At 41.6% G+C, this 18964-nt stretch overlaps 1 protein-coding gene across 2 annotated transcripts in view; it reads right to left on the bottom strand.

Moving 5' to 3' along the window:
* Window positions 1-15524, bottom strand: part of Gys2 (glycogen synthase 2) — a 35840-nt gene extending 20316 nt beyond the window's left edge. For both annotated transcript variants that reach the window (XM_037204004.1, XM_028879872.2), the window contains exons 1-5: window positions 15164-15524; window positions 8422-8603; window positions 5758-5949; window positions 3955-4137; window positions 519-663 (exon numbers count right to left, since the gene is read on the bottom strand). In XM_037204004.1, coding sequence (XP_037059899.1) covers window positions 519-663; window positions 3955-4137; window positions 5758-5949; window positions 8422-8603; window positions 15164-15284 — 823 coding nt within the window. In that variant the 5' untranslated portion in view covers window positions 15285-15524. The remainder of the gene's footprint in view (window positions 1-518; window positions 664-3954; window positions 4138-5757; window positions 5950-8421; window positions 8604-15163) is intronic.
* Between the last annotated feature and the right edge of the window lie 3440 nt (window positions 15525-18964).

The raw sequence follows: 18964 nt of genomic DNA, 5'->3' as shown, positions 1-18964 counted from the left end.
AGGCCCAGCCCACTCTGGGCGGTGCCACCTCTGCAGATGGTCCTGGGAGGTATCAGAAAGCAGACTGTGCAAGCCAGGAAAAGCAAGCCAGCAAGCAGCGCAGCGTTCCTTCGTGGTTTCTGTTCCTCCCTGTTTCTGCGTCAGTTCCTGCCTTGACTTCCCTTAATGACAGATAGACTGTGACCAGCGATAAGCTGGAACAAACCCTTTCCTCCCCAAGTAGCTTTTGGTCGTGCTGTTTATCGGCAATAGAAACCCTAATTATGACGGAGTCCGAGAGAACCCCAAATCCAAGTGAACATTTGGAAAGAACAGAGTCTAGCCGGCCACACTGCCGATGCTCTGTCTTTGTCGTTTTTTCGCCTGTTTCGTTGTTTGACAAAACGTATTCACTTATTGAAGACCCTCCTCCAGACACCCAGTGATCTCTGAAAGCAAAGGAACTGCAGGCAAGGTCTCAGAGTTAAGCAAGGCTGCTGCGGGTGTTAGGAGGCAGCAAACCCAGCCTCCGTAATTACCAGGCTTCCGCTTCAGCATGTGCTCTGCCTCGATGGCTGTGATTTCTGACACCGTGGTGAACACATGCGCGCAGTGCACAGAGGCCCGTTCCATGCAGTAGCGATGATAAATCTGTCTCTCCCCTGCCTCTTTGTCTATGTCGAACTGTGAAAGACAAACACATGTTCCTTGCACAATCCTCTTCACAAGCAAAGCAAAATCCTTAGTTCACAAGTGGTTCTTCCTCAGAACTGATTGAAGTTATAATAACCTCATCAAAGGACTAGTATCAAGGCACTTGCTAAAGTATAAAATTGGTATTTTTAAAAGTACTGATAGCTTCATGTCTTCCAGACTGCTGTTTCATCCCCTATAAATTTTTGACATTTTGTTGCATGTTTTCTTATTCCACAGTTTTTAAGTATAAAGATAATTCTAGCCTCCAAGGATTGCATATTTTACCATAAACAATGAATCATAAAATAAAAAACGGCAGTGTAGCAGAGTCATGCAGCAGAAGCATGCTGGGCCCATGAAATAAAAAAAAAAAAAAAAAAGGTTAAAAAAACAAAACCAAAACAGGGTGCTGGGGCTGGAGAATGGCTCAGTGGTTAAGAGCATTGACTGCTCTTGCAGAGGATCCAGGTTTGACTCCCACCACCCACATGGCGACCCACAACCATCTGTAATTCCTGTTCCAGGGGACCTAATGCACTCTTCTGGCTTCAGAAAACACTAGGCACACACATGGTGCATGGATATACATTGTGGAGGCCCACAAAGGTTTCCTTGTGAGATCTGAGCTTGCTTTACCCAGCAGAGCTGCATTAGAGGATTGCTTGACCATGTGCACGATTTCTAGGTGACTGGAAGGGTCTACACTTGGCTGAGCTAGGAGAGACGTCTTTTGCTCTACCCTTGGCATTCCTATAAATAGCCCTTAGAAGAGACAGAAAGGACCGGTAGATAAGGATCCAGGACCTCCCAAGGCCATCCTGTGTTTCTATCTGTATCTCTCCCCTCTATCCTTTTATCTAAATCTCTTATCCCTCACTCCTCAAGAGTTCCCTGGGGTAAAATGTGGGAGCCGGTCTCCCAACTGGCCTCCCATGATACATGTAGGCAAAACACCTATACTGATAAAATAAAATTAAAAAAATGAAACAAAGCTGACACTAAACTTGACACTCAAAGTTTAGATAATTATTATCCTATTCAATTTGCTGAGAGAGAAAAGTTGAGTGATTTTTTTTTTCTTGGTTATATACGCCAAGTTAATTTCACTTCAAATAGGTAGTATGTTAGATTGTGGGTGCATCTGTCACTCTTGATATCATTTTTAATATAATATTTTTATAAGATTTTGTACTTGCATTCTGGATATTTTAGCTAAAAACAAACAAAAACAAAACAAAAAACCCAGAAACCAAATCCTCAGTAAATGAACCCTTAAACAACTGGACTTCTTCCATTTCCCTTACTCAGTATCATCTCTCACAAAGCTTCCTGCAACGCTGGCATTTTCTTAAAATAAGACAAATTTATATACAGCATCATGGGATGCCTCTAACACGGTGTTCAGCTTTGCTGTTCACTGTCTGCTTAATTCTCAAAAAACTCATGTGTTCTATCTTCATTATATAGAAGGGGAAACTGAATCTTTCAGAGGTCAGGAAACTTGCCCAGGGTCACATTTCTATTAAATGTCTTATCTGAGAAATATAATTTGATATGTTTATATATTGCCTAAATCTAAATCTAGTGTGAGCTCAGGATCTCCTGCTGTAAAAAAAATGTTTATGAATATAGCTTAAAGTTTAATTTTTGACTACTTGTTATCCACTTGTGGCTGGCAGGGCCACTCACTAGAATGATGGGCTTGAAACACATATTGTATATCTAAACATACTTGAGATATGTAGTCATCATTGAAAGCATAATGTTGTAATTATTTAATCAAAAGACTTGTTGTAATCTATCTCTGTATTATAATGTGTTTGTTCTTAAATAGGACTACTCATTATACGTGATTAGATTGCATTGATTGCTGATCTATAAGACCACAAAGCACTCTGGGGTGAAGGATTCTATGGGCCGCTGTAAGATCCCGGCCTGACCTTCTCAGCACACACTGCTGTGACGCTCACCACAGGTCCCTGGTTTGTCCTTATTAGTTGAATGTTACCATACATTGTTTGCAGGTCTCCTCGGTCCCCTGACTTTCTGAATCCCTTGTTGACTTATTGGAAGCCTGGGTCTCAGCTTGGGCTGACCTTTTTTGTAGGACTGCTCTCATTAGCATCACTGTCTGCTCTGTTAGAGATATTCAGAAGGCGTTTTCTTGCATTCCAAATGTGTTCCAGACAGCGGCATCAACTTCCCAGGCTACTGATTATAATTCACTAATGTTCATCCATGGATACATGCATTCTGATTCATAGGATCCCAGATCTTTTAATTCTGGGTAAGTTTTTTTAAAAATTCAAGTTTTCAACTTCCTAATTTTCCCAATAGTGAAACCAAACCTTTAAGCCCTAAACTGATAAGTAAAATAGATATCAAATACACATTGTTTTAGTTTATGGCCATCAAATGTGTGCTGTTGATAATCTTTCTGACTTTGTAGTGTAAGAGATGCTTTGGGGCTTTAGAGGCAGCTCAATGGTTAAAGGAATGTGCTGCTCTTGCAGAGGACCTGAGTTCAATTCCCAGCTACTCGCTTGAGCAGTTCACAATGTGTAACTCCAGCTCCAGATGATTTGATGTCCTCTTTTGGCCTCCAAGGGCACTTGCACACATGTGGCATACACTCACACAGACATATAAATAAAATTAAAATTGAGAAGATACCTTTATCATGCCAATTTAACTGAAAATTGAAGAAAGATAAAAACTGAGTGATCTGAGGTCACAGAATTGGGCAATCTCTAAAATGAGCAAGCATAAGCCATCAGGTGCCCACCAACATGTCTGGTGACATCTGCTCACTGGCCCTGTAAGCACCTCACCTGTGCACTTCAGAATTCCAGAAAGATGCTGAGGCATTTGCCTGAAGTGTTTTCCAATAAATAAAACATGTAGAGGATAAAGAGATAAGGCTCAGGTTAGGAGTCTACCTAAGATCCCAGTTATCTACCTGCCAATCATCAGACCTTGAATCTGGGGAGGAACAAGATCTTATGCCTGGCAGTACAGTGTCTCCCTCCTATTACGCCCATCTGGATCTATGTCTTCAGAGAGGGAGCATAACTCAGGCTCTCTACTCCACTGCACTCTGAGCAAAGTTAAACTCTCTCTACCTCTTTCACCCAGGGGAAACTGCTCCATGAATTTTGATTAGCTGAAAGGGCATTGCTGCCATGTGATTGTTAGCTGAAATGCTGAGATCAATATCTTTCATCCTTGGGCTTCAGTGAGCTGAAAGAAAGGGACAAGCGGGGCTGGTGGGTGGTTTACCTTGTCAAGCTGGTTGTAGAAGTCAATATTTGCTGCACAGAGATACCGCCCAAGTAGTGTAGCATGGGTTGTAAATATTGTGGCGATGGGGAGTTTCCTGGCACGAGAAAGGACTAGCCCAGTTCCAGCCTGCCATTCATGGAATTGGGCAATGACATGTTTACCGTCTGCATGATCTGTCACCTGCATCAGGAGAAAAGCCTTTAGAAATGTGATTAGTGATGCTTGGTTTTGAGTGTTGCCCATAGCAGAAGGACAGATGTGAGGTGTATACATTGTATCTCTCTTAAAGGGGTCTAAACAAGAAGCATGTGGACTTAGCAAGAGGAAATAGGATTCACTGACTCATTGGTCAAGTCCATATGTTTTTATGTTTAATCCTTCCTTTTAGTAATGGGTCAGATTTATTTTGTATCCACAGAATAAATACAAATAGTATTAAAAAATAATAAATATCAGTTATACTATTAATAACTTGAATAAACATGCAATAGATAGTAATATTCATTGAGTAAGTAACTCAATAACAGAAGTAATGCCTTTGAAGAAATCAAGGGAATCCAGTCTGCTCACATGAGCTTCTTTCAAAAATATACCACACACAAATCTCTGCATGTAAATATTCCTCCAAAGACATGCACACTGCACACACAAATACACTACCACACCAAACACACACAAATATAACTTCACAGTAAGCATGTTCCCCACACCAAACACACACACACACAGCACACATACCTTCCCACATAAATACACCCCTCACCAAACACATATTTACCACATACACCACATACATACGCACACATAAATATCCCCCACACACCAAATACACACACACACACACACACACACACACACACACACACACCCCTACACCCCTACATCAAACACATGCACAAAACATACACAATGTTGGCTGGTCTCCAACTTGGGGCTATGGCTCAGGCAGAGTATAGAGGAAGAGTTGGTGGCAGTTACTGATGCCGCAGGACTGCATAGCTGTCATTATGGCAGACTTTTTCCAAATCACTAACTTGTCTTCCCACCTACTACCACTAAGAAGCTGCCTGTCCACCTTCTCCAGTCAGCCCTTGATGAGTAGTGGATAGGACCTCATCAGACAGATCTGTTAAGGGGAGCACCATCACAATACTACGCTGTTAGCTCCCCTCCTCACTAGGGGTCTCCTTCCTTAAGATCTGACTTTTGTGTTAGGTGTAACTATCTGGAGGTGAAGAGAGGCATGCACAGAGATCCTACTACTATATTTTGAGAAGGAAAGAGAATAGAGGCTGGGCTCATTTAACAAACTGGCTTCCAGTGTTCTTCCTCTGTGTACCTCTGGATTAATCTGTTGCTAAGGCTCCTGGGTAGCTGCTGAGGCTACTTCAGCCCTTAGTGAATAGAAATATCAAGAAGTCACTGTAAGTGCACCTGCACTCATACATAGACAAAATGGAATGTTTCAAGTCTTTCCTGCTGTCTAGAATTTATATGTATTTTTCATGAATTATATCTCTTTTATACATATAGTTTGCACATCATATATATATGCAGGCAATATAGCTAGATGTTTTATATACACAATTTCATTTAAATGTTACCTGAGATAGATAGTAATAAATATTACTATTCTGTTGCAAAGGTTGGCACATAATTGAGGAATGGCTAAGTATTTCCTTGCAATCCCTTTAAAAATGCATTATGACAATCAATAGAAGCATTATCTCCAAATTTTTAGGTCATTGCTGGATCCTCAGTGGGCTTCCCTCTGTTCTATCATTATATAGCAAACCGTACCTCTTTTAAGAACCAGGCAGTTAAAGACCCAAATATAAGCATGTCGTTGGCTTCTCGGTCATGGTGAGGGATGCCAACACCACATGCTTCCCAGAAGTCACCCTTCCACCTGTCCAGGTTCCATGCTGAAGAGCTTATGTCAAAGAGCACCACGTAGGGACTCCCTTCTATCAGCCATCTCCCAAAATACACCTGATATGGAAGGAAAACATGGCCATTGTCTTATAAGCACAACACAAGAGAAGAATGTGTATTTAGGTTTAGAAGAAGCAAACATGATTTGGAGAGGGTTGTGATCTGAATGTGAACTGTCCTCTACAGGGTCATTGGTTTGAACATGTGGCCCCAGCTGGTTGTACTGTTTAGGAAGGTTGTGGAACTTTTAGGAGGTGGAGCATCACTAAAGGAAGGCCTTGAATTTTTATAGCCTGTCCTGTCTGCTGCCACATCTTCCCTGCTCTGATGGACTATATCCCTCTATAATTGCAAATCAAATATGCCCATTCTCCCTTACTCTTGTCAGAGAATTTTATCACAGCCACAACAAAGAAACTAAGACAAAGAATAATGGCAGACCAAGTGTTAATGTGAAATGTTTCCCCAAAGATAAAGCTCATGTATCAGACTTTTTCTTTTGTGCCATCAACCAGCTTCCAAATTATGACACAGAGACTTATTATTAATTTTGAATGCTCATTCTAGCTTAGGCATGTTTTTGGATAGCTCTTTTAATTTAAATTAACCTGTTTCTCTTTGTCTACTTCTCCTCAGGGCTTGTTATCTTTCTTCCTTCTGTACCTCGTCCTTTCACTGCTTCTCTGTGTCTGGCTGCCTGGCGTCTGCCTGGCTTCTGGCCCCAGTATATCCCTCATTCTCTCTTCCTTCTCTCCTTTTTTCTTTTTGAGCCTATATTTTTCCTCCTGTTTATTCTCTCTGCCCACTGGCCCTGCCTATCCTTTCTTTGCCTAGCTATTCGCTATTCTGCTCTTTATTAGACCAATCAGGTGCCTTAGGCAGGCAAGGTGAAACAGATGTGACATATCTTTACATAATTAAACACACATCCTTACATCATTAAACAGATGCAGTGTAAGCAAATACAACACACCTTTATACAGTTAAAGTAATATTCTGCAGCATAAACAAATGTAACGTATCTTTGCCTAGTTAAAATAATATTCCACAAAAGCTCATATGTTAAAAGTCTTTGGAAGCTGGGTTTTTGTTTTTTTTTGAGTTTTCCATATATAAGAACCGTACCATCTAAAAATAGTGATAATTTGGCTTTTTCTTTTCAATTTAGATGTCCTTTCTTTCTGTCTCTAGTCTTATTACTCTGGCTAAGATAGCTAATGCTAGGTTACATAAAAATAGTAAAGTTTTCATAAGTTTCTTGTTTTAGATCTTAGAAAACTTTTAGCTTTTGGACCATACAGGTACTAACTGACTCAATGGATGAATTCATTCATGAATTCACAACTAAGTAGCTATAAGAATATGGGGCATTTGAAAGGTATTTTATCTGCCTGTAACCTTTCCTTGTTGCTCTTTGCTTGTGTCTACTATGAGCTGAGCAACCACTAACCCATATTTCCATCACTATAATATTCCATCTCACTAAATTCCCAAAGCCAGCTAAGCACAGACTAAAATCGTGAACCCAAAATAGATAAATTTCTCCTGTGGATTGTTTCTCAGATACGTGTCACCATGACAAAAAGTGTGATTGACACATCAAGCTACACACAAAGAGCAGTGATAACATCTGATGTTTGAGATTGAAGCTGGAGGGAGTGCCCATTCATCTGTGTGTCATCTCCAAATTCTGTTGTCATTAAGTGAGGTAATTTGAAAATTGGGTGTCTGGATCATGTCCCTTATCACCTTCTTGTGACTCTGAGTTCATAGACACTGAGTTTAATATCATATGTGAGAAGCATCTTGTTATGTAATCCAGTCTGGCTTCCAATCTGGGATCCTTCCACTTTAGACTATGAAGTGCTGGGAGGACAGGCATTTGCCACCATGTTGCTAGTCTGGGAGTTCTGCCTGAATGGATGTCTGTGTGCTGTGTATGCCTGGTTCTCAAGGAGGTCAGAAAAGGCTGTTGGATCCCCTGGTACTGGCGTTACAGATGTTTCTTCCCTAACTTCCTTCTTGTCAGGATCTCACAGCAACAAAATATATTATTTTACTTTGTGCAGTTGTAAGGCTCTGACCTAGGGCCCCATGGTTTCATGCATGCTAGCCAAGTACTCTAACATTGAACTACATCCCCAGCCCTATCACAGCAAAAGGAAAGGAACTACTGTAGAAACAGTCTGGGTCAAAGCTCACTCTTAGTCAGTAAACTACGACTGAATAATGTCACCAATGCCTGTGACTCCGGCCACAATTTATGTACAACTTTTTAAGACTGTCTCAACTGTCAATCTTCCTGGGGCTCCCACTCATTATCCTGTTAGAGAATCTCAGCTTTCACAAGGTGCCTCAAATGCACTCTATGTAAGAACAACCGTTGCCTTTCTCTAAACCTGCTCTTCTTCCCTACCTAGGTGGATGGTCTTGTCTTCTCTTGTGAGTTGCTGGAAGGTGTGTGTGATCTGCTTCCTGACAACTGTTCATTGGGAGTTACAGAGGGCAGGGACAATTGGGATCTTTTACCTGGCAGCCATGTTTATTCATGGCGTCCATGGCTCTTCTGACAGCGTCATTGATGGGCTCACACTGTTCTACTTGCGTCTTCATATTATGCTCAAAATACGGACCTATTAGACAGTAGTTTTCTCCCCATTCATCTGCTGTTGTTTTGGCCTTGGTCTGAATCACAGTATAGATGCCCCCAACTGTGAAGGAGAAAACTTCCCATTAGTATTCCACTTGGTAATACAAGAGATGAATTACTACTTATTACGGTACTATTTAAAGTAGCATTTCACTTAACTTTTTAAAGGGCAGGATTTAAGATATTTTGAAGAGTTCAATTCTGAGCCTATTCTAAGCCATTTGATGTGTTTCTCATAGGTTTCACAGAACACTATAGGAATATCCCTGTTTATTTTACATTTGAGTAAACTGAGGCACAGAGAGACTTTGTGATGAGTCTGTCATCACATGGGGTTGGTTGAGTTGGGATTCCAACTCAGTCTGACTCCACAACTTCCAGGCAGCAGAGAAAGATCATAACTCAAGACCCACATGGAGCAACGAATTGATAGGCCTTTAGAAGTCACAGAGGGGAGACAGATAAAGGGGAAATGAGCACTTTCATGAAGAGATTAATAGCATTGGGTTCCAGAAGATGTGACGATGGAATGTTTTATGTTGTGGTCTCGGAAACCCACATGGAAAACAGGAGCTAAATGAGATAATTTGGGAGTAAGTTTTCTTAAAAAAAACTTTTAATTACATTATTATTTTTATGTACAAGGGGGGTATATGTGTCATAGCACATGTACAAAGGTCAGAGAAAAATTTGCATATGTTGGTTCTCTCCTTCCACCTTGTGGGTCCCAAGGATTGAACTCAGGTCACTGAGTTTAGTTGCAGGCACATTTATCTCCTGAGCCCCCTTGCTGTCCCTGGTTAAACTTCTGTGTTTGTGTGGAGGGGTGTGAATGTGTAAGTGTGTGTGCATGTGTATGAGTATATGTGTGTGAATGTATGCACATGTGTGTGAGTATATGTATGGATGTGTGTGTGCATGTGTGCATAAGTGCATGTATATGTGTGTATTTTCTACATACTTTTGGACTAACAAAAAGGATCCAAGTGACTTACAAATTTCAGAGCCACAGCTTTTCTTTCTATTTTCTAAATAGTCACATTTTTATGGGGTGTATGTGACATTTCAGTATGTGTACATAAGCAATGCTGAAGTCAGGGTGAGCGTACCCACAGTAACACTGCACTCAGGCAGAAAGCCTGAAAGTTCTCTCTGTAAGATCTAGGTAAGAAAATGCTCCAATATTCACTACTTCTATTCAATGCAGTGACAGGAACCTCACCAGAGCAGCAAGACACGAGGAAGAAATGACCAGTTTCCAAGCTGGAGAAAAGAAAGATTATTGCTGTTTGCAGATTACATGATCTTATATCTAGGAAATCCCAAAAACTTTGTCAAAAAAAACCCTACTAGAACTAACAAATCAGTAAAGTTACAGGATTCAAAGTTCTCATACAGAAGAGTAACATTTCCATATGCCAAAAGCAACTTACCTGTAAAGAAATCAAGAAAGCATTTCTCTGTACAATACAATAAAAACTTTAACACTTAACAATTAATTTAACCAAAAAAGTGGAAGAACTGTACCATTAAAACTATAAAACATCAATAAAATAAACAGAAAAAAAAACAGAAGAGAAAGATACACCATATTCACACATTGAAATAATCAAGATTGTTAAAATCTCTACACTATTTAATTCAGTATCTTGAAATTCCAATGGCATTTATTACAGAAATGTAAAATACAATCCCAAAATTCATATGGAAGTACAAAGATCTTCAATAGTCAAAGTAAACTTGAGACAAAACAATTAAGCCAGGGTCTGGAGAGACAGCTCAATAGTTAAGAGCTGCTCTTCCAGAGGACCCGAGTTTGATTCCCAGCACCCACATCAAATTGCTCACAACCACCTGTAACCACAGCCCCAGAGGCTCAGACAACCTCTTCTAGTCTCTACGGACACATCCACACATATGGCTGTCTTGAAAAACAAAACAAAATAAATAATTAAATAAAACAGAAGACAGGGGAACCAATGGAATAGAATAGCAAGCCTAGATATTCAACCACACAGCTGCATCCTTCTGACAAGGATGAAAAGAACACATGATGGGAGAAGGCTGTTATGTCAGTGAATGATTCTGGCAAATTTAGGTGTCTGTGAGCACAGCAATGGAACTAGGCCATTCACCCAAAAACTCCATCCCAAATGAATCCAGTACTTAAACTGAGATATGAAACCACTGTAAGGAAACACAGAGGACAGTCTTCAGAGCGGTGGAACAGATGAGGATGTTGTGGGTGAGACCCTCAGAGCACAGCAAACAACTAAGCTCACAGCAACCAGCAAAAGAAGCAGCCGATGGAGTAAGTGGAGGTTTGTACAAGATGCGGTTTGCTGATTATTAGTCTCCTAAAGACTTAATGTCAATTTAGTTGATATAGTTCAATAGTGAATCATCGACACCATATGGTGAGCAGCAAACCTAAATAGACATTTCTCAAATAAGCTGTTGTTCCTACATCAATCCCTGAGCCATCTGGAAATCTGATAAAAATACCAGGTCCTCTTCTCAGAAAAAGTCTTATATTAGGCTGGGGAGAAGGCCCAGTCAGTAAAGAGTTTGCTATGTGAGCATGAGGTCCTCGCCTGCACCAATATGCAGGGTGTTGGCACAGACTCACGATCCTCACAGGAGAAGTGGACAGGCAGAAGCCTGGGGCTCCCTAGCCAGACAGTCTAGCCTCATCCAGCCACTGAGAGACTGTCTTAAAAATCAACCCTTACAGCTGTGTACCAAAAGCACATCAGTCCCCAGTGGACATTTCCAAACACAGAAAATCTTGGTTAAAATCAGTGGTGGCAAAACAAGAAAAGGCATGAATGTGTGAAGGGGACCCGTAGGGACAGGGGAGGATGATGGGTGGGTGAGAGTAAACAGAATATACATGTACAGAATTGTTAAAGAACAAATTTAATTCATGAGAAAATGCATTAGAAGTGAAGGACAAATGATGTAATCTGATACAGTTGGAGATTATCATGAGGAAAACTGACCAGACTCAGGATGATAAACATTGCACATTTTCTGTCATTTGTGGATCTTAGGTTTATCTCCATGAGGTTATAATTTGTCAGGAGTTCCACCGTCTAGTCCTGGCCAGTCTCTCATCTCTCCACAGACCCCTGCCTTTTCCCTCAGGTCTGTAAGCAGGACATACTATGCATCTTGGTCTGCACACCGTGAGTCTTGGGGAGTCTGGTTCTCAGACACAACACTCGCTCTGAACTGTTGCCTCCTTTACTTGTCTTTGCCCCACCGTGGTTCATCCCGAAGCTCTCAGCACAGCTGTCTCTCCACTAGACAGTTTCCCTTAACTCTAGAGTGGGCTGGGAGCCTCACCACCAACCCACGGTACAGCCCACAACCTTGTTCTTCTGCCCTGACACCCATCACACTGGATGACAAAATGCAGTCATGACCATCTTCCCGCAAGCCGGTGCACTTCAGAGGACTGGACAGATTCTACATTGTTCAAGACTGTCTGCCCATTCTCCCAGTGCCTGATGCCTAGTAGACACTTGATGCTTCTTATCAAACAGTAGCTGGAGAGGTGTAATAATAAACGGATGAATGAATAAAAAGCAACCATTTGAGGCTAGTGTGGACAAGTAGGAATAATTGTTTTGAGGCCTGAGCATAGTATATGATAACTGCAATTCCTTCACATGCTGTGTTTCCCACATTTGTGTTATTCACTGGAAAATCCCGGCACTGAAGAGTTATTTTTCCCCCATCAAATGTCTTTTGTTGGGCTGGAGAGATGGCTCGGGGATAAGACCACTTGTTCATTTCCCAGCACCCACAACCATCCATAACCTCATTTACAGAGGGTCAGATGCCCTCTTCTGGCCTCCATGGACACTTCGTGAACATGGTACAGTGACCTACATGCAGGCAAGCACTCATACACACACACCTAATAGAAAAGAAACATTTTTTTTTCAAAAGTTCTGTTTTCTTGGCTATTTCTTGTTCGCCACAGATCACTGTAGGATGGCCAGAGCATGCTGTATATTCATTTTATTCATGAAGCACCCGATGTATAGAGATCCTAAAGTTCTTTTGTTTTTGTTTTTGCCAAAGCTTAAAAAAAATCTCTGATATTTGACAGTCAGAGTTTTTTCTTCTGTGGAGCATTTCCTTAGACAGTGGACATTGTGCTATTTAGTTGTTATATGGATTTGGAAACGACAAAAGTGTTTTTCCCATCTCTACCATTTGTGTAGTCACTGGGTGCCCGCCCCCATGTGTCCTTTTAGCTATGAAGTGGGGAGGGGTAGGTTCATGAACTCTAAGAGTCCTCATATCACAGCCACAAACTGCACAGGACTACAGCCTCAAGCTAGGTTTTTAGAAGGAGCTACAGTAGCAACAAGTTGTCAGGGATGGCTCGAATCACTATCTATCTAAGTAGAACTTAACGAAGTTAGATTGATTAAATATATGCTGGAGATGTCAACATGAGTAGATAACATTTATAAGCCAATTAACAGGGGCTGAGAGATGGCTCAGTGGTTAAGAACATTTGCTGCTCTTGCTGGCTACAATTGCAGCTCTCACAGGGCAGCTCACAGCCCTCTGTAACTCCAATTCCAAGAGGACAGACACCCTCTTCTGGGCTTTTCTGCACATGCAGGCAAAACATTCATACATATAAACAAAAATAAATAAAAGTGTTTTTAAAAATAAAAAAGCCAATTGAACATGTTCTATATGCCAGGGACCTCTCTAGAGCCAGAGATCTGCACGTGTGTCACATAGGACCCATGGGACTGCAACTCTCGTGAGTGATCTCCTCTAAGGCCCCATTCATGTTTGTTCAATGGAAAGAAGAGCCCTGCTGGCATCAGGGGTCTGTGCATGGCTCTTCAGGACTGACGCCCAGCACTAACCACCCCAGCTCTCCCCCTCCAAAAGCTCTCTCCTTGACTTCCCTCATACTCTACAGAGAAAACCCTTGTCTCTGGGGACACCCAGGCTCCTATGTAGTAGAGGTGGCCCAGTTCCCAGGAGCCCCAGCCTTATTAAGAAACTAGAGAGAATGAATTAGTGACTGGAGAGGGGGCTTTCACAGAGCTGTGCATATAACACTCCCCTTCTCTGCGCTACGGTGGGGTTCTTTCTGCCCCTCCTCATTAATACAGAGGAAGAGGAGTCTGTTCTCTGAGCTTCATCTGGGCATTTCTAAACAGAAGCGCCCACTGCTAACCCTTCTTTCACGTATTTCCTAAATGTGTACCAGAGAACTTTGGACAGTCACCATGAAGTGGAAACCAGGACAGAGTTCAAATACAACTCTGTGGGGGGGTGGGGGGGCATGGTGCACGTGGTGCACGTGTGGGTACATGTTCCTGTGGGTGCACGTGTGAGTGCATATGCGTATACACAGGGAGGCCAGAGGTCAACAAGGGCCTGTTCCTCCTGGCATTGCTTTTTGAAACAGGGTCCCTCACCCTGGAGCTTAGCAGGTCTGCTAGGCTGATGGGCCAGTAAGCCTCTGGGGTCCACTGGTGCCCCCTTCTCCAGCCCTGGGACAATAGGCATGTGCCACCACACCCAGATTTTTCACATGAGTTCTGGGGATGGAACTCGGGTCCTCAGGCTGGCAAGATCGGCATTTTACTGGGTGAATTATCTCACCAGCCTCATCATTAAATATAATTCTAACTCTGACACTGTGCTGACTCTCAACAAGGGCAAGGAAGAGATGGAATCCTCATTCTCAGCTCCCATCTTCAAATTGCAAAGGTTGTTGGTACCATCCACCCACCCATCTCTCTGCCTGGTTTTGTATGATCTTGGGGAATTCAGCCTTCAAAATCCATTCACCTGCTAATATCCCACCGAGAGTTTTAAGCCAGGTGAGATGGCACACACCTCTAGTCCCAGCACTTGAATCTCTGTGAGTTCCAGGCCAGCCATGACTGAACATCAAACCCAACCCCCTGTCTCAGCACCCCTAAACTAGAAGACATCAATCTACAGGAATTGGTTTCCATACAGTCTTATAAATATCTGTATTAGAAAAATCATTTAGGTTGACTTCATTTTAAAAGCATTTTTTTTTTTACCAATTTTATTTTCTTCTTTATTTTGTATTCTCTGTATAAGCATAGCATTGGAGAAAGGTTAATTTTATCCTTCTTAATAGAACACAATTTCAATTAAAACATAATCTAATCTCATCTTGAATTTTTAGAAGCATTTATTGAATTTTTTATATAATCATGAATAGTATAAAGGGCTAAAGTTTTTTATTGGCCTTGATCACATACAGCTTTTCCTCTAATAAAAGAATTGCTTAATTTTCCAGGGGAAAACGCTCCAACAAAAAATAACTTCTAAATTTCTATTTTTGTCATGACATTAATTTAAAATTTTAACATAAATGTGTATATTCAGCCACCACTGTCCTTTCCAATTCTCTCCCTCTTTGCTCATATGTAGGTTTATGCTTTCATTGCCTGTTGAGAAAAGGTTCCGAGATCTACAGGCATGTCCAGATCCACTGTTGCCCCACTCTCTGGCAGTTCATTGTCACTGGGGTCACCTGCGACTCCTAATCTGTGTCCTCCGCACCCAGCACAGGCCGGGGTTAGGGGTAGTACAAACCTTTGTTGGTCACCTCCCAAGAGACTTCAAAAAGCAGTAAGTCTTCCACAGGAAGCCTTTCGGCTTCCCACACAGGGAGCCCACTCAGAGAAGTCACAGACAAGGACCGGCCTCTGAGCATTCTTCTTCCAGCCTCTGGTGCCTTTGGGGACTTGTTTCAGCTAACTGTGGTTGCAGGAGGTGAGTGAGCACAGAGCACAAGCTGAGAGGTGTCAGCCTTGGGATCTGCTCTTGCAGGGCAAAGCAGCGAGGTGAGGTCACATGAACTCGCAGCTGGATGAACAGTGCTCAGTTCCTTTGCTGCCTTTAGGGGCAGGTCTAGAGAAGGCAATACCCACAGTAACAATCCATGAAGACACATCCCTCCCGCCCCCGCCCCCCAAAATCGCAGTGAAACCTGCCTGTTCACAGCGGGGCAGCCAGCCAGAGCACAGGCTGAGCGTGACAGGAGTCCAGCCCTTTAGCCCTTGTCCTTTAGACCAAACTCTACACTGCCTGGATGCTTATTTCATCATCTGCAGAAACATGAGCAGGAGTTTCCCTCATAGCATCTGCAGACTGCATGGTGGTGTGCACCTTGCTGCGGTCTTCCCTCCAGCTCTCCTTACCTAGAACTTCGAATTTTATTTCTACTTACTTTATTCTCCATAATTACTGTACTTTTTTCCCCTTATACAAAAGCATAAACCACAGTGTCTTTGTGTATAACACAGAAAGAATGTAATTTTGGCTGCTTAATGATTGTCAATCCTCATTTTAATGGCTGAATAGAAATGAATTTGAGTCATAATTGTAGATTTCAAATGTCAGGTATTATGGGATTGATAGTATTTGATAATTCAGTGGACAAGAAAGTATTTAAATATGAGAGAAAGTTGCAAAAGAAGTTAAGCTCTAAACTTTGACCAGGATTACCTCACCAGTAAATGCCATATGTTGCTTCTCCCTGTATTTGTCACTATACAGCTATGTGTGTGCCAGGGTGTTTATTTATACATACAAACACACAAATACACATCAGAACACGCCCGCCACCCACATCCACACACAAGCACACTATTATTTCTAAGTTACAAAGCATGCTCGACTTTGAGCTATGTACTTTACAGGTTTAGCTTGCTGTCAGCATGTCTACCTTATGCCTTTTTCTTCAGAAAATCAATGCTTGCCCCCAAATATTCTTCATGTTAGAATTTTAAGAATTGTCAGGCCAGTAAGACCATTCAGCAGATAAAAGAGCTTGCCGCCAAGCCTAATGACCTGAATTTGATCCTAGAACCCACATGGCTAAAATAAGATAGCCACTCCTGCAAGTTGTCATATGACCTTCATACTTGTACTGTGGCACATGCACATACATTCACACATGCACACACACATATGCATACATGTACACACATACACACATGCACGTACCACCCACAAAGAATATAATAGAAAAATTTAAAAATATAACTTTTAAAATTCTCACAAAACAACTTAATTATTAATACAGTATAGAAATTATTATTAGGTTTTCAGCAACATCATTTAGAGTTAATCTAATTTACTTAAACCTGTTTTAATGACTCAAGGTGAGTAAAGTCGTATTACATTGTGCAGCATAAATATATCTATACAGAAGAAATAGAGTGCATGTATGGCTTCCAGGATTCAGTAGCACATTCTTATCCTTACCTGTGTTGCTATACATGTGATTACATAATTTATTATTTACTTGTTTGAAGTCTGACAACAAAGCTTATATGGCTAACTTTGAAAATCAAGTACAAGGCTGGTGGCGTGGCTCAGTGAGTAAAGGCTTTTGCAGCAGGCCTGGTCACATGAGTCTGATCCATGGAATACATGAACAGGAGGTGGGGGGAGAGAGCCATGCACAAAGTTGTCCTTTGACCTCCACATGTATGCACACGCACGTGCGCGCATACACACACACACACACACACACACACACACACACACACACACACACGCACACACACTAAATAAAATACTTTTTAAAGAAAATCAAAATCAAGCACTACAATAGTATAGATATGTGCCACATGCTCAGCATGGCTGTCTCTCTGAAGAAATGACTTGTGTGTATTGACTTAACCATTGAGGGTTCTGCAAATACAGATTCCAGTAGAGCTGAACAGAAGGTCATGTTGACAAGCAGTGGAAAGGGGGTGCCAGGAAGGAGGCAGAGCTTGGGTTTCTGTGATCTCAGCAACCCGGAGACTGTCCCTTCTAGCACGGAATGGACTGCAGAGAGCTAATTCACACTACCTGCTAAGATCAAGCGCTCAGTTGTGAATCCTTCTTTGGTGGGGTCAAGTCCAATCAGCCACTTCTCAAGCTATGTGAACTTCTGCCAGTGTTTACTAAGTTGAGTTCCCATCCAACTGATACAGACTAATTCCATAGATGTCAGTGCTCAATAGGAATAAAGTTGCAAAAGAAGTTAGAGAATGGTAGGAGAAGGGCCTTAACTGATACTTAGTCTTGGTTAGAGGGTGTCTGTAACGATCAAGTCCAGCCTACACTGAGGGCAGTGGCCACCGTTGGAGGGTGAGGGAGTGATAAGAAGCTTTCTTTTTCAAAGTTATTCTGAATATCATACTCTGGATATTTAATTACATAAATACTTGAATCGATGACCCTAGGTGAATGAACATATTTGAAGGCACATCATATAAATAGTCATCAGGATATAAAGTAGAGTGAACAATGAGACTGCCTCAAGTCTGTAGACACACATATGTATGTAAGTAAGTGAATGAAAGCCAAATCAACAGGCTAGGAGCCTCTGTGCTGAAACTCGACAATGATTGTCTCTAAGTGGTAGTGGTTATGTCTAATATACGTGGCTTCATGCTCAGCAAATTATACATGTATATACACCATACACAAAGTAAATAAAACAGCTTTTGAAAGTGTAATCACTGCACCTCATGGTTGTTTTATACATTTCCACTCTTGTTATTTTGAACTTTTAAAAGATTTGTTTGTTTTTATTTGTGAATAGATGTGTGTGTATTTGTGTATGAGAGTGCCCACACAGTCCAGAAGAGGGATTCAGATCCCTTAGAACTGGAGTTACAGGTCATGGCGAGCCACCAGTGTGGGTGCTGGGAACTTGTGGTTGATATATTGTGCACTCCAATAAACTTATCTGGGGGTCAGAGAACAGAACAGTCACTATATTAAACATAGGTTTAGGCAGTGGTAACCCACGCCTTTAATCAGGAAACAGAGATCCATCTCTGTGAGTTCAGAGACACACTGGAAACAGCCAGGCATGGTGACACATGCCTTTAATCCCAGGAAGTGATGGCAGGAGGCAGAAACGTATATAAGGCTTGAGGACCAGTAACTAGAGCCTTTTTAAGCTTTTAGCTTTTAGCAACAGTTCAGCTGAGATCCATTCAGATGAGGATTCGGAGGCTTTCAGTCTGAGGAAACAAGATCAGCTGAGGAATTGTCGAGGCGAGGTTAGCTGTGGCTTGCTCTATTTCTCTGATCTTTCAGCATTCACCCCAATATCTGGCTCCTGAGTTTTTGGTTTTTTTTTTTTTTTGTTTTGTTTTTTATTAATAAGACCCTTTAAGATTCGTGCTACAGGAACCAAAGGGGCAATCAACATTTTTAACTGCTGAGCAATATCTCCAGCCCTATTTTGATTATTTTTTTTTTTTAAATTCCTGGTTCCCCTTTTACTTTTTCATGTCAAGTTCTAACATGTTCAGTGACATCTAATGATGCATCCAAGGTACATATGGGCAACTCTTTTGACTGTTATTCTCAATGTGAGGAGAG

The sequence above is a fragment of the Peromyscus leucopus genome, chromosome 3 (genome assembly GCF_004664715.2).
Source record: "Peromyscus leucopus breed LL Stock chromosome 3, UCI_PerLeu_2.1, whole genome shotgun sequence".
NCBI lineage: Eukaryota > Metazoa > Chordata > Mammalia > Rodentia > Cricetidae > Peromyscus > Peromyscus leucopus.
This window is presented reverse-complemented; position numbering and strand designations above follow the sequence as displayed.